General features: G+C 42.5%; 1 protein-coding gene across 1 annotated transcript; it reads left to right on the top strand.

The window, feature by feature from the left end:
* Positions 1 to 5,708: 5,708 nt before the first annotated feature.
* LOC123403254 lies at positions 5,709 to 6,422 on the top strand. Its single transcript, XM_045097197.1, has one exon. The coding sequence runs from the start codon at positions 5,822 to 5,824 to the stop codon at positions 6,284 to 6,286; it is 465 nt and encodes a 154-aa protein (XP_044953132.1). The 5' UTR covers positions 5,709 to 5,821; the 3' UTR covers positions 6,287 to 6,422.
* Positions 6,423 to 14,129: the final 7,707 nt, after the last annotated feature.

Raw genomic sequence — 14,129 nt, 5'->3', positions numbered from 1 at the left:
GCCTCGCCGCCTCGCCGCACTGCCGCCAATGCACCCGGGCCCGTAGCGGCACGCCATGGATGCGCCATTGCACCTCCTCCTGGCCGCGGCGGCTGCGGTCGTCGTCGGTGCATCGATCCACCCGGGGCGACCTGGTCGTGCTCGAGGACCTGCGCGACACGCTCACAAACCCGGAGGTCCTCACCTGGCCAAAGGGCGACGACCCGTGCGGCGGCGGGTGGGCGCACGTCTCCTGCGACCGCGATGGTCGGGTCAACAACCTGGACCTCAAGAGCGTCGGCCTCGCCGGTGCCTTATCTCCTCCCCATCTCCGGCCGACGGTGCACTGGACCTACTCCTCGAAGCGGCCCTCTTCTCCAACATGGATCATGCTTTTTTTTTTTTAAATTAATAGTATTAGCGCGGGTCACAGACAAACGCTACAGATAGTTAGTAGTAGCGTGTGTGGCACCCGCGCTACTACTAACACATCTACTAGTAGCATGGGATGCACCGCGCTACTACTACCAGTTAGTTGTAGCGTCGTAGTAATAGCGCGGACACCCGCTCTACTACTAGATGTTTAACCGGCGCTACTAGTAGGCTTTTTTCTAGTAATGGATGGTTAGGCATCTAGGCCTATTTTCGCCGATTTTGGCATCCTTTGTTTTTTATGAATTGTGTTTTTGTTGCTCCTTTAGAGTCTGTTCGGAACCGAAGACTATTTGATTTCTGTTGTTAATAAAGGGACCGCATGCATCGTACTGATGCAGAGGCCGGAGGTAATCCTCTTTTTTTTTTAAAGTATAGGTTTCTATACAGTCAAACCTTGAATACATTTAACAAATTTATGAAAAATATATTAGCATATACATCATCAAATCAAACCATTGGATTCATTATTGCATACACTTTCACATCATATTTTTTTTACTATAAATGTTCATATTATTTGTTACAAACCTGATCAAACTTTATAAAATTTGACTTTATTCAAACTAATATGCAAAGTAAATAAAAACGAAGGGAGTACTAGCTAGCTAGATAGTAGGAGGAGCTACACATATGCTGCACCAAGTCTTATTTTCTCTTGAACAAGATTTATAATTAGTGTGCCCTAGCTCTATATGGAGAACACCGAGTTTTCTATGGCCTCACATGATCTGTTGTTACTTTTGACACAGTGACATGTTTGCGGAATATTAAAAAATTATCAATTAAATTATGAGTTTTTGAAAGCTCGACTCAATAAGATGGACTTGGAGCAGGAGTTAGATTATATAATCGAAACTCTACATAGGATCCATTCGCCAGACAATGTAATGCCCTAGATTGCAGATACAATGTTGTGCAGTATGGTACTCCCTTCATTTTTTATTTGCTATGCATATTGGATTTAACTGAAGTTAAACTTTATAAAGTTTGACCAAATTCGTAAAAAACATATATATTTACAATAACAAATCTATATGATATCAAAATATTTCAATGATGAATTTAATGGTATTGATCAAAGTGGATGAATTTCCGTTGTACCAAAAATATCTCGCTATCAGACGGAAATATGTTTCAAAAACAAAAAGAAAACGCTCTTATATTTCTTTACGCAGGGAGTACGTAAAACAAAGTCAGAAAATGATACTGTATTTGGTAGTACCATGCATATTGCATAAATTAGAGGGCCACAGTGTGGACGTGCTTTATTACCTACTCTCTAGAGGTTTTGACTGAGCAAGTTAGTGCACATCACTTTACCGTGTCGCCCGTACGTGATGATAACAAAATCCCTATGTTGCTGCTAAAAGGAGCCATAGTGCGCACTAGAGATATAAAAATGTGCAGACCAAGAGAAGTGCAGGGAGATGATGACAGAAAGTAGGATCGTAGTGGGGCTTGGGAATGTGCTGATGGCTACATGCGTGATGTGATGGAGAGATCGACCATAACATTCGCTTATGTTGTCTTGCGCTTGATTCGATCTCCTGCTTACGTCGTGCAAACGAGAAAAAAGACTCATGCTTGCTCAAACACTCTAGCGAGCCCTGTGATAATGTGTTGTAGATGCATTTCAATCATGCAAATTTAGAGTTGTTATATTAAGAAAATACTAGTTTTTTTGGTAAATCTAATCATGTTAGTTTGCATGGCGAAATTATAAATTAACATACACAACATAGGCAAAGTTGGAAAATAATGATTGCACACGTACTCCTTTCTTGTCAACTTATGGTGCATATAAATTGTTTCAAAGTCAAACTTTGTAAACATAGACTAAGTTTATAGGAAAATTACAATATCAAATACATAACTTACAAAAATACTTGATGATGAATTTAAAGGTGCTGATTTGGCGGTAAATGTTGATATTTTTTTCTATATTTTTATATGCACCAAAAGTTGGCAAGGAGTCAGTTTTACTTTTAATACATCATGTATTTACAAACGGGGTATATACCGAAACACCAATCAAAATAAAGTATGATTGGGATGATATATCATAGAAATATATAGAAACATATTTTCATTGCTATGATGGTATACAATTTCGGAGAACTGAATGAGTATGTCAAAAGTTCAAATAAAAATGATGGACAAACCAAAGGCCATGGCACATTATTAATGGACTCGTTCATTTAAGTTTATATTCTAACAGTACAATCAAGTGGGCAAACAATAAGTAAATAAAAGACTTACTATGTTATGAAAATAAATATAATTTTGTGCGGACGAAATTCTTATTTTTTGCTTTGTGTGCATGTAAAAGTGATGTGGCGAGAAAATAAACATAACTTTGAAGTCACTTTACCAGATTTGTTGTTGTTGTTGTTGTTGTTGTTGTTGTTGTTGTTGAGGTTTATACTTACAAAATTAAGTTGACACACAAACAAACCATCTCCACTAAACATGGGCTAAATTTTTTCAAACTAATGGAACTAAATATATAGCTTGATTTGTGATAATTATAATTGACTTAAGATGACTAAAAGTTCAGCTAGTTTCAAAAGATTAACTAAACCGTGTTTTGTACTCATATTGAGATAATCATGTTGCAATTCAGTACTTTCCAATCCCTACACAAACGCCGCGTAAAAAACACGCATAACACAACAAAGGTGCACTTTTGGGGCTTGTAGTGCCACTACTGATTAATTAAATGTGAAACGATATGGTGCAATTGATGTTTTCATGGGTTTGTTGTTATTACTTGATAGTGCTAATTTTGACCTATTCGCCATACTTATCACGACTGCACGCGCATAATATTCCGGTTCATGTTTCAGCTGCAAAGTTGACAACACGCAAATGATTGTTAGGACAACGTGGATTAGGCCTGGCCCCACATCCATGCTAATGTTTCGACCTCATACTTACATGCACGGTTGTTGTTGTTGCCAGCTTCAGTTCCATTCCCCAAGCAATTAACCCCCATTTGTCCCACAAATATGTTGTTTCCAATAAATTCTTCTATAAGATTTTGTGAAAGTTTGGTGAAAGTAGATATGATGATACCAAGCAATCAAGCTGTGTTTCTATGGTAGTTTGGCGATCTTACCAATATATATGTGCTCTTCTAATTGATAATAAATTCATACTCTTCTGAAATTAAATAAAACGGGTGAAAGGTATCCTTATTGTCACTAATGCCCCATCATGTCATGTGTGTGATCGCTCAATCTATCGGTGAGGTGAGGGGGGCTATGCGAGCAACTGCGTCGTCGTCAGGTGGAAGGAGTCTGCCCTCCATCACATTAACTAGGCGTCATGGGTGAGAAGAGAAGCCGTAAGCCCATAGCAGGAAAAGAACTTATGCCAAACTTTGTCGCGAGAAGGGGCAGTCGTAGAGCAGGTGTTGCATGCACTCCAGTTCCTGGTCATAGAGAACACATGAGACCTCATGGGCGAGCCGATAGGCATTCCAGCACCGGTTGTCATTCCAACAACGATCTCTAGGTCACACCGATGTCCTTTAGTTCCTTCCTTCCTTAAAAGGAATATGTTTTCATAACTATTTAGTACATGTTCTTGTTTACTAAGAATAAAAGATGCTACATTTGTTCCTAAATATAAGAAGGTTTTGCAATTGAAATACTGCATCCGTCTTTATATACTAGCACAATGCTGGTGTGTTGCTATGGAACCATAAAAAGATGATGAGATACTTATGGATTTAGGAGATCATTAAAAAATGATGGTGTTTGTTTGCTACTACATGGTTTTTGGTTAAAAAGAAAGCGTAAATATAATGAAATGTCATGTTGTAGTCACTGATGATTTTTAAGGACCACTATAGGTCCTTTGCAAGAATTACAACGAGATCACGTTTTATTTAAAACATATGAGAATGTGCATGAGTAATTTGAACGCACAGGTTTGTGGACTTGGTAGGAGGACAACTTCTATGACCACGTTCAAATTACAATGTGTTCTATGTCTTCTGCTATGCTATAGAACTGGAAGAATTAGCTAGGCACAAATTAAAATCAAGACCATGATTTTCAATTGGAATCATATGCATTTATAATATGTGTTTTTATGAGATATTGTTCTCATGTTAGGGTAGAGTGTATTTGTTTATTTGGGTACCTCTCACACCGAGTAAAAGTAATATTTGTTTATTATATTTGTTAAGGTTGCTAGTCTCACATGTGGATAGAAGTGCATTTATTTATTTATATGGTCCTACATGTAAACTCACCAACAACTCTAACCTTTATAAGTAGGAAAGATAAGTTATTTTAGAGATTTTAATTGGAACTACATACAGAGTAAAATGAATAAATATACACTCTAAAATATGTTTATATACATCCGTATGTAAGTTTTACTGAAATATTTTAAAAAACTTATATTTAGGAATGGATGGACTACAACATAGTATGACACAAATTCAATCACCTAACCACAGTAGAGGGTCCCAATGAAACAGCGCTGCTCGCGTAATGGTTATAGTTTGCTGTTGTGCCAAGGAGGCAACTTCTGAAATCCATTTCTGAGCCCGGGCTTATCTGTACCCGTGCTAAATACAAAAATCAAAACAAATATTTAAAAAATCCAAGAAAATCCAATTTTTTTGGCTGGTAGAAATTTTGATGCGTGAGGCCGCTCAACTTTTTGTATCATTTGAACATATGAGCAGCTCTCGGCAAAAAAGAAACAAATTCAAGATCTCTATTTTTTTAGTGTTCATGCACTGTTTTGACCTGATTTGTCTTTTTTGCTGAGGGCTGCTCAGATGCTCAAACAATACAAAAATTGTAGCGAAACTCAAGCATCAAATTATCTACCATCCAAAAAAATTGGAATTTTGAATTTTATAGTATTTGTTTTAAATTGTTTTCTGATCAGGTGCAGATGAGCCTGACACCGAAATACCGCACTCAAGTTCACTATACTTAGATAGGACAAGGTGCAAGGTCGCTTTCAAAAAGGAAAAATAAATAAAAGATAATTTGACACACAAAAAAGATAATTAGTCACAAAAAAAGAAAGTAAATAGGGCAATGTCATTGGTGAAATAAGCCCTGAAATATTTCGGCAACTTCACTTCACTTGATGTAGGCCAAGATCATAGGTCGCTTTCAAATAGGAAAAAACCAAGAAGATGATTTGTCACAAAAAAGAAAGTAAATAGGGCAATGGCATTGGTGAAATAAGCCCTGAAATATTTGGGCATTCTCTGCCCTCAATTCTTTAAATAGACCACTCCACTGGCCCGTCCGTCTAACCCCCCACTCACACAGACACACGGCGCATCGAGCACTTGCAAATTGTGATATTTCCGGTGCGCGTGCTTCCGTCCTAGCTCACCACCAATCTGCTCCAGCTCAGCTCGTCGCCGGCCATGGGGAACTGCCTGGTGATCCAGGACACAAGGGAGATCAAGGTGATGAGCGTCGTCGACGGCGAAATCCTCAAGGCGCTCCCGACGCCACCCCTCTGCAAGGGCGCCCTCGCACCCGCCTCCGACTCCTCCGACGCTGCCGACGCGCTCCGGCGGCAGAAGCAAAGCCTCGACATCCGGGCGGACGAGCTGCACCGCTTGTTCGCGTCCGATGCTAAGGCACCTGCTGCCGCGGCTGACCAGGGCGCCGTCGTGAGGGTGAAGCTGGTGATCAGCAAGCAGGAGCTGAGGAGGATGCTGGGCAAGGACGACGAGGCCGGCTCCATGGACGACATGGTTGTTGCCCTCATGCGAAGAGGATTGGAGGACCAGAAGCAGGAGGACGTCAGTTGCTACAGAGGGTGGCGCCCTGCCTTGCATAGCATACCTGAAGGCAGCGGTGATTTGTATTCTATATTAGCATAAGAAATTAAATGGCTATTTTGGGAGCTTGCTGGAAAAATATGCATATATGGATACCAAGCATAAAAAAAATGCATGTGTATATGTATACATTTATATTCACATCGGAAATAGAGATCATACTTCCTTCGTTCTTAAATATAAGTTTTTTTAGATGTTTCCCTATCAGACTACATACGGATGTATATAGACATACTTTAAAGCGTAGATTCATTTATTTTGTTTCGTCTGTAGTCTCTAATAGAATTTCTAAAAAAGCTTATATTTATTACTCCCTCCGTTCTTAAATAAAGGGTGTATAGTTTTTCGCACGGAAATTAAAAAACTCGCGTTTTCTGTAAGATTACACCTGATTAATTGACATCAGAACATAAAGGAGCTTGCCTAATATGAGCAAATGTAATCAAATCCCTAAAACAACTATCCAAACGAGTGGTGCAACGTAATACATCTTATATTTCGGATTTTTCTCAAAAATCTATACACCTTATATCAAGAAACGGAGGGAGTAGTAAGTATGCATGTGCAATCGCACGTCTTAAATGTTAACCAAATGAGATGCATGCCAATATAAAAAAAGGTCCACGATATATATGAATTAAATAGATACACAATATTTGTGATGTTGCTCAAGTTATATTTTCAAAGGTGGGATGTCATTATCATGATGCTGCATAGAGACAATAATATATTCTTTCATTCATTTGGTCTCTAATATCTTGTAAACTTAGAGCATTAAATCTAGTAATTGATCCTCTGAATCCCCATTGTAAAATACATTGAGGCATTCGACAAGCTAATTCGAGTATGATATTCCCGCAAAAAAATCCAGTATGATACATCTTAATGTTGGGGAACGTTGCACGTGAAACAAAAAAATTCGTACGCACATGCAAGACCTATCCATGGTGATGATCATCTACGAGAGGGGAGACCGGATCCACATACCCTTGTAGATCGCTAAGCGGAAAGCGTTAAGAAATGCGGTTGATGTAATCGAACGTCTTTGCGATCCAAATCGCAAGCCGTCCCACGAACTCCGTCGCGATCTAATGCCGAGCGGACGGCACCTCCGCGTTCAGCACACGTGCAACTCGATGACGATCTCCGCCTTCTTGATCTAGCAAGAGAGACAAAGAGGTAGTTGAATTATCCGACAGCACGACGGCGTGACGGTAATGGTGGTGGAGCTTCTCCAGCAGGGCTTCGTCGTACCGTATCGAAGTAGCTACGGGGTGTCACGAAGTGGTGGAGGGAGAGAGGGTTGCGCCTTGTCTTGAGGTGCAAAAAGCATCTCTCACCTCCACTATATATAGGAGGGAGGGGACGGGTGGCGCCCTAGGGACAAGCCCTAGGGTTCGGCCCGCGCAAGGAGAGGAGGAGGAGTCCCTTCACTAGTGGGGACGGGGCCTTTAGCCCCGGCCCGTAAGGGGCTTTAGTCCCGGTTCACCAACCGGGACTAAAAGGGCGGGACCAAAGGCCTAACCTTTAGTCCCGGCCCTGTTCCAAGCCGGGACTAAAGGTGCTCCACGTGGGCGCCTAGTAGCGCCCTCAAGGGCAGGCCCTTTAGTCCCGGTTCGTTACACGGACCGGGACTAAAGAGTTTCAGATTTTGTTTATTTTTGGGTTTTAGGGTTTTAGGGTTTAGGTGTTCGGGAGATTAACGTGATGCCTCGTTTGGTGTTCGGGAGACTAACGTGATGCCTCGTTTGGTGTTCGGGAATTAGTTTTCATGTAATTTAAATAGAAATAATTATGCATATATATATAAGATTAACTTATCTGATAAGCGAGCATATATATACAATTATATGGAGATCTGAATTATCGGGACTAGAGCCCGTCTATTCGATTACATGGACGAACATCAGTAATGGCCCTAGCTACACTAAATCGTCCATTGTCATCTATAGCTTCCGTCCTCAGAAAGGTCGCAAGCTCCTCTGCAACAGCAATCGCGCGTTGCTCTGGTAGGACCTTCTCCCTCATGGCCGTGTACTATATAAGAAGAGGAGATGAATATGAATATCAATCATGATAACAAAGAATGACGGGTAAAAATAGAGGTGTGAATGTTCATTGCTTACGTCGAATCTGTGATCCTTGTGCTCAGAGGTAAACGTGCGAATGGTCTCGCAAACATAGTATCCGCATAGATGTGTCCCCCGTGGCTGCTGGTCGCACTTTACGAGAATAGAATATATATAATCAAAATAACAATCTAGCATCATAAATGTATTGAAAATAGAAGTATATCATACTACTACTTACCTGAGCCGCTCTAAAGGTCAGCTTCTCATGCTCGATACCGGAAGTCACGCACTTGAACCGCTTCCAAACCCTGCCCGACAAGGATAATGATTTGCTAAGTTTTTCATTAATTGATATATTAGAAAATCATCGAAAGAGACCGATAGAGCGCAAGAATGATTGAAATTACCCTTGGAGCATGTCCTCCAGGCTTTGGAACTGTTCCAAGGGTCTCGATAATGGGTCGAAGGCATCAACTCTTCCCTTATCAATTTGAATGTCCAACAGAATCCAATGGAAGCTGCACATGTATATATATATATGTGTGTGTGTGTCAATAACTTATCAATTACACTTGTAAGTGAATGGACACAACAGAGTAAAGATCCTCACCTGAAGTTGTATGGAAACAGTATGTGGTCACAGAAATTTTGATCTGTTAGAAACCTTAGAAGGTTTTCCTCCGTCTCCTTGGGTTTATCAGTTAGCGTCGCTATATGTATTTTATCTGGGTCAATAAACCCAATATTTAGGATGTTCCTACTTTTACAATCCAGAATCTTCATTCTGCATAATAGAGTACAAGTTATATATAGACAGTGAATTGAAATAACTAAACAAGTTATATGTAGACAACGAATTGAAAAACTTACAAACAATAGCAACTCATAAGCGATTTGTCGAGGGCGTCGCCATTGTACATCTGGAAGAGTTCATCAAAGTCGATATGGATTTCTTCCGGGCGGCCGTAGTACTCCCGTGGGACACTCACCACGATCATCGTTCTCCCATTCTTTGATTCACTTAAGTACCATGTATGCAAGTAACGCATATTTGTTGGGAGATCATCTTTGCTGACCAAAGGCACTCCCATGACAAACTGTGGCTTAGGGGCTACCACATCCTTGGGTAACCTGTCGTCTTGGGAAGCCAGAATGTCTTCAACCGGGATACCCCATTCATCCGCCCACTTCTTTGCTATTTCCAAATCTTGCCCCTGGACCGGAGGGGGGACATTCTCGGGTAACACCTTGAGGGGTGGGATCGACTGTTTGGCCTGTTGTCCAAGCTGAGGAACGTCTGATTTTTTCTTGCTTGTAGTTGAACTTGATTTGCTCCCACTTGCACTTGCATGTGATCTGCTCTTTTTCACTTCCTTCTGCAATGTGCGTGTATAGTCATCAGGATTATGGTGTAAGTCATACTGTGATGGATGGTCCGTGAAGTATTTTGCAAATGCTATTTGCTTCTCGGTGTATTTCGGGCGGGGCTCGGATTCCTTCTTTTTCATCTGCGCATCATGATGTTCCTTTGCTATCTTGGCGTTTTCCCCGGGGGTACGATCATAAGGTCTAATAGGAAGATTAGCATGAGGTACCTTTGGGAGGGGCGACAGTTTGCGCTTTGGGGGGCTCCGTCGCTTAGAAATCGTCGGCGGAGCGTTCTTGCTGGCACGCTTCCGCTTAGTATCCGGAGCGGGCGGCGGCGGAGACGGACGACCCAAGTCCGGCGGCGGTGATAGAGATGGACTCGTGTTGTGCTGGCCGACGTCATGTGGAGGGCTTGGAGGTAATGGAGGTGTATGTGACCCGCGACGACTCGGAGGCGGTGTTGTTCTTGGGGCCGAGCCTGGAAGCTTGATGTAGTTCTTGTCCCATAAGATGACTCCACCCAGTACTTCTCCGAGTGTCCTCTCATCTTCGGGTCCAGCTATGTCGAGCTCCATATCATGAAACCCCGCCATGATTTCATCCACCCCGACTTTTGCAAAGCCAGCTGGAATCTCACGGCCATGCCAGCGTGCATTAGGGCCAGAAAGTAAAGCTTGTCCGACAGCCACCTTCATGGATATGTTCTTGAATTTCTGATGGAGTTCACATGATGTTGACTTCTTGATTCCATCCACGGGGTAGCCGGGACCGCCCTCTATCATTCTTCGTGCATCATCGGGCGGGGCCTCAGATTCAGCCATGCTGCTTTTCCGCTTAGATGGGGCGCCGGTAATATCAAGTTCAGGATCTTCCTGGCGCTACTCCTCTAAGCTCATCAATCTGCTTCTGTTGCTCGTTAATCCTGGCAAGCAACTGGTTGAACTTGTCATTCTCCTCATCCTGCTGCCGCTTCTTTGCTCTCTCTCGGCTTCTGTAAGTGTCTTGGTCTCTGTCAAACCCAAGCCACCACGGGTAAGAAGGACCGAAGCCTCGCATTCGTCCTCCATGTTCGTCATTGCCGAGGACCAGTTTGAGCAAATCTTTCTCTCTATCTGCAGTGAACTTTCTTTTTCCCTCCTAAATTACTTTCACTATCTTTTTCCAATTCTCCCTGGGTATCCTAAGACCGTCACTGCAGATGAGGTCCCCTGTTTCTTCGTCGTACGAACCACCATGCGCAAGGAACCAATTTCTTGCTCTCAATTCCCACTCATCACGGAGTGGTTCACGTACGATGCCTTTAGCTAGCAGATCTTGCTCTTTCTTATCCCACTTTGGGATGGCAGTCTCATAGCCCCCTGGCCCCAGCTTGTGGTGATATTTCTTCTTGTCGGCATTTATCTTGTTCTTTTCTGATAATGCATGGGCATGTTCTGACTCCTTGTACTCTTGAAATGCCTTCCAGTGATTCGCCTGCTTGGCTAGATACCCCTCGAATACTGGCACTTTCTTTGTCTTCAGATAGTTTTTCCATAGCTTCTTCTTTCAGCTACGAAACAGTTCGGCCATCTTCTTTAGAGTCCACTGCTTGACATTGGTCCTCAGTTTGTCTGCGGCGTCTTCATTCTCACATTCTGGCAGGTTGAAATGTGACATGAGATCATTCCAAAGATTATCTTTGTACCTTTCGGCGACATAGTCACTATCGGCTGCCCCTCTGCGCTTGTTCCACTCCCGAACGCTGATCGGGACGTGATCCCTAACGAGAACTCCGCATTGCTTCTTGAATGTGTCAGCAACATTCTTAGGAAGCTTGGGTTCGCCCGTAGGCAATATCACCTCAAAGGTGTAATGCGTCCGTGCATCCAACTTTCTAGTCGGGCCTCGTTTCGTAGCTTTGCTCGATGTGGAGGCCTAAGAGGGAGAAACATTCGTCAAATGAATGTATATGTACAATATAGAGCTATCTCCAATATTTTTCACATATTACAAGTGATTGTCGAACTTCATATGTATACCTCGCCGGACTTTATTATTTCTTCACCGGCTTCTCCACCGGCTTCTCCATCAGTGGAGCTATCACCTTCTCCGTCATTGGACCTATCTCCTGCCCCATCGGCTTCATCTTCGTGTCGGTCGACCTCCATTCCATATCCGGAGGGGTTTAGATATGACGACGGAGATTCAGTTGGTTCAACGTCGGGGCCGTCTTTGATTATATCTTCGAGAAGTTCTTCCTCTTCGAGGTTCCTGATATGTGGATCCATAGTTCTGCAAAAAACGGACATTTGATTAACAAATAAACTAACAAACTATATAAGAGGGGTTGGAAACTTCGAAGTGTCGTTTTATATAGGAGGACCTTTAGTCCCGGGTCTTGGCTAGAACCTAAACTCTAAAATATGTCTAACGGATTCTCTTAACCTTTAAGGATTTAACAAAATGGCGACATTCTAGATGTGTAGAAAATGATCCTATTTTCCTGATCTCATCTACCCTTCTATATGTCACATTATTCTATCAGAAACTCCGTTCCAAAACAACTTTAGTCCCGGGTCGTGGCTCTACCCGGGACTCCTAGATTTCTGCATAGTATTCAAAGTAGGAGTACTTTTCCAATTTGAGCATTCAATAAGCAAAACCAAATCGTAAAATAAAGTAGTATTCAGATTAGCATGCATTCAATTATAAACAAATACATCATCTCTTTTGTCCGTACATCGTCGAATATTATCACTAATACTCCTCGAATACTATCATACATATAGCATCACTGACACATATAGAACCGTAGCGCCCGACGGGTATCGTCGCGGGCGGTGGACACCCAAAGAGAAGGAACCATCACAGGATCATAGCTCAAGTGAGATCCCCGAAGAACCTGCCAGGTATGCTCGAACCTGCCCTCCAACGCAACCATGTAGCGACGGACGTGCTCATCCTCCTCTCTGACACGGTGACGTACCACCTCCGCGGTGTCCGGAAGCCTCGGTGTCATCTCAAAGGATTTAGACGGTGTCCTATTTAAAGTGAATGCTGCAGTTTTTAATGCGTATCCCCAAAATGATAGCGGTAAGTCGGTAAGAGACATCATAGATCATACCATATCTAATAAAGTGCGATTACGACGTTCAGACACTCCGTTGCGTTGCGGTGTGCCAGGCGGCGTCAGTTGTGAAACGATTCTACACTTCCTTAGGTGTGTGCCAAACTCGTGACTCAAATATTCCCCTCCACAATCAGATCGTAGACACTTAATTTTTCTGTCATATTGATTCTCGACCTCACTCTGAAATTCCTTGAACTTTTCAAACGTCTCAGATTTGTGCTTCATCAAGTAGATATACCCATACCTACTCAAATCATCAGTGAGAGTGAGAACATAACGATAGCCACCGCGAGCTTCAACGTTCATTGGACCACACAAATCAGTATGTATTGTTTCCAATAAGTCGGTTGCTCTCTCCATTATTCCTGAGAATGGAGTCTTAGTCATCTTGTCCATGAGGCACGGTTCGCATGTGTCAAATGATTAAAAGTCAAGAGACTCTAATAGTCCATCAGTATGGAGCTTCTTCATGCGCTTAACACCGATATGATCAAGGCGGCAGTGCCACAAGTATGTGGGACTATCATTATCAACTTTACATCTTTTGGTACTCACACTATGAATATGTGTAACATCACGATCGAGATTCATCAAGAATAAACCATTCACCAGCGGAGCATGACCATAAAACATATCACTCATATAAATAGAACAACCATTATTCTCTGACTTAAATGAGTAGCCGTCTCGCATTAAGCAAGACCCTGATACAATATTCATGATCAAAGCTGGTACTAAATAACAATTATTAAGGTTTAAAACTAATCCCGACGGTAGATGTAGAGGTAGAGTGCCGACGGCGATCACATCGACCTTGGAGCCATTCCCGACGCGCATCGTCACCTCGTCCTTGGCCAGTCTCCGCTTATTCCGCAGTTCCTACTTTGAGTTGCAAATGTGAGCAACAGCACCGGTATCAAATACCCAGGAGCTACTACGAGCGCTGGTAAGGTACACATCAATAACATGTATATCACATATACCTTTAACGTTGTCGGCCTTCTTGTCCGTTAAGTATTTGTGGCAGTTCCGCTTCCAGTGACCTTTTCCCTTGCAATAGAAGCACTCAGTCTCAGGCTTGGGTCCATTCTTTTTCTTCTTCCCGGCATCTGGCTTACCGGGCACGGCAACGGCTTTGTCGTCTTTCTTGAAGTTCTTCTTACCCTTGCCCTTCTTGAAACTAGTGGTCTTGTTGACCATCAACACTTGATGCTCTTTCTTGATTTCTACTTCTGCAGACTTGAGCATCGAGTACAACTCGGGAATGGTCTTCTCCATCCCTTGCATGTTGTTGTTCAGCACAAAACCTTTGTAGCTTGGTGGGAGAGACTGGAGG

The sequence above is a fragment of the Hordeum vulgare genome, chromosome 6H (assembly GCF_904849725.1).
Source record: "Hordeum vulgare subsp. vulgare chromosome 6H, MorexV3_pseudomolecules_assembly, whole genome shotgun sequence".
NCBI classification, from domain to species: Eukaryota; Viridiplantae; Streptophyta; class Magnoliopsida; order Poales; family Poaceae; genus Hordeum; species Hordeum vulgare.
The sequence above is the reverse complement of the archived record's forward strand: the minus strand, read 5'-3'. Positions and strand labels throughout refer to the sequence as shown.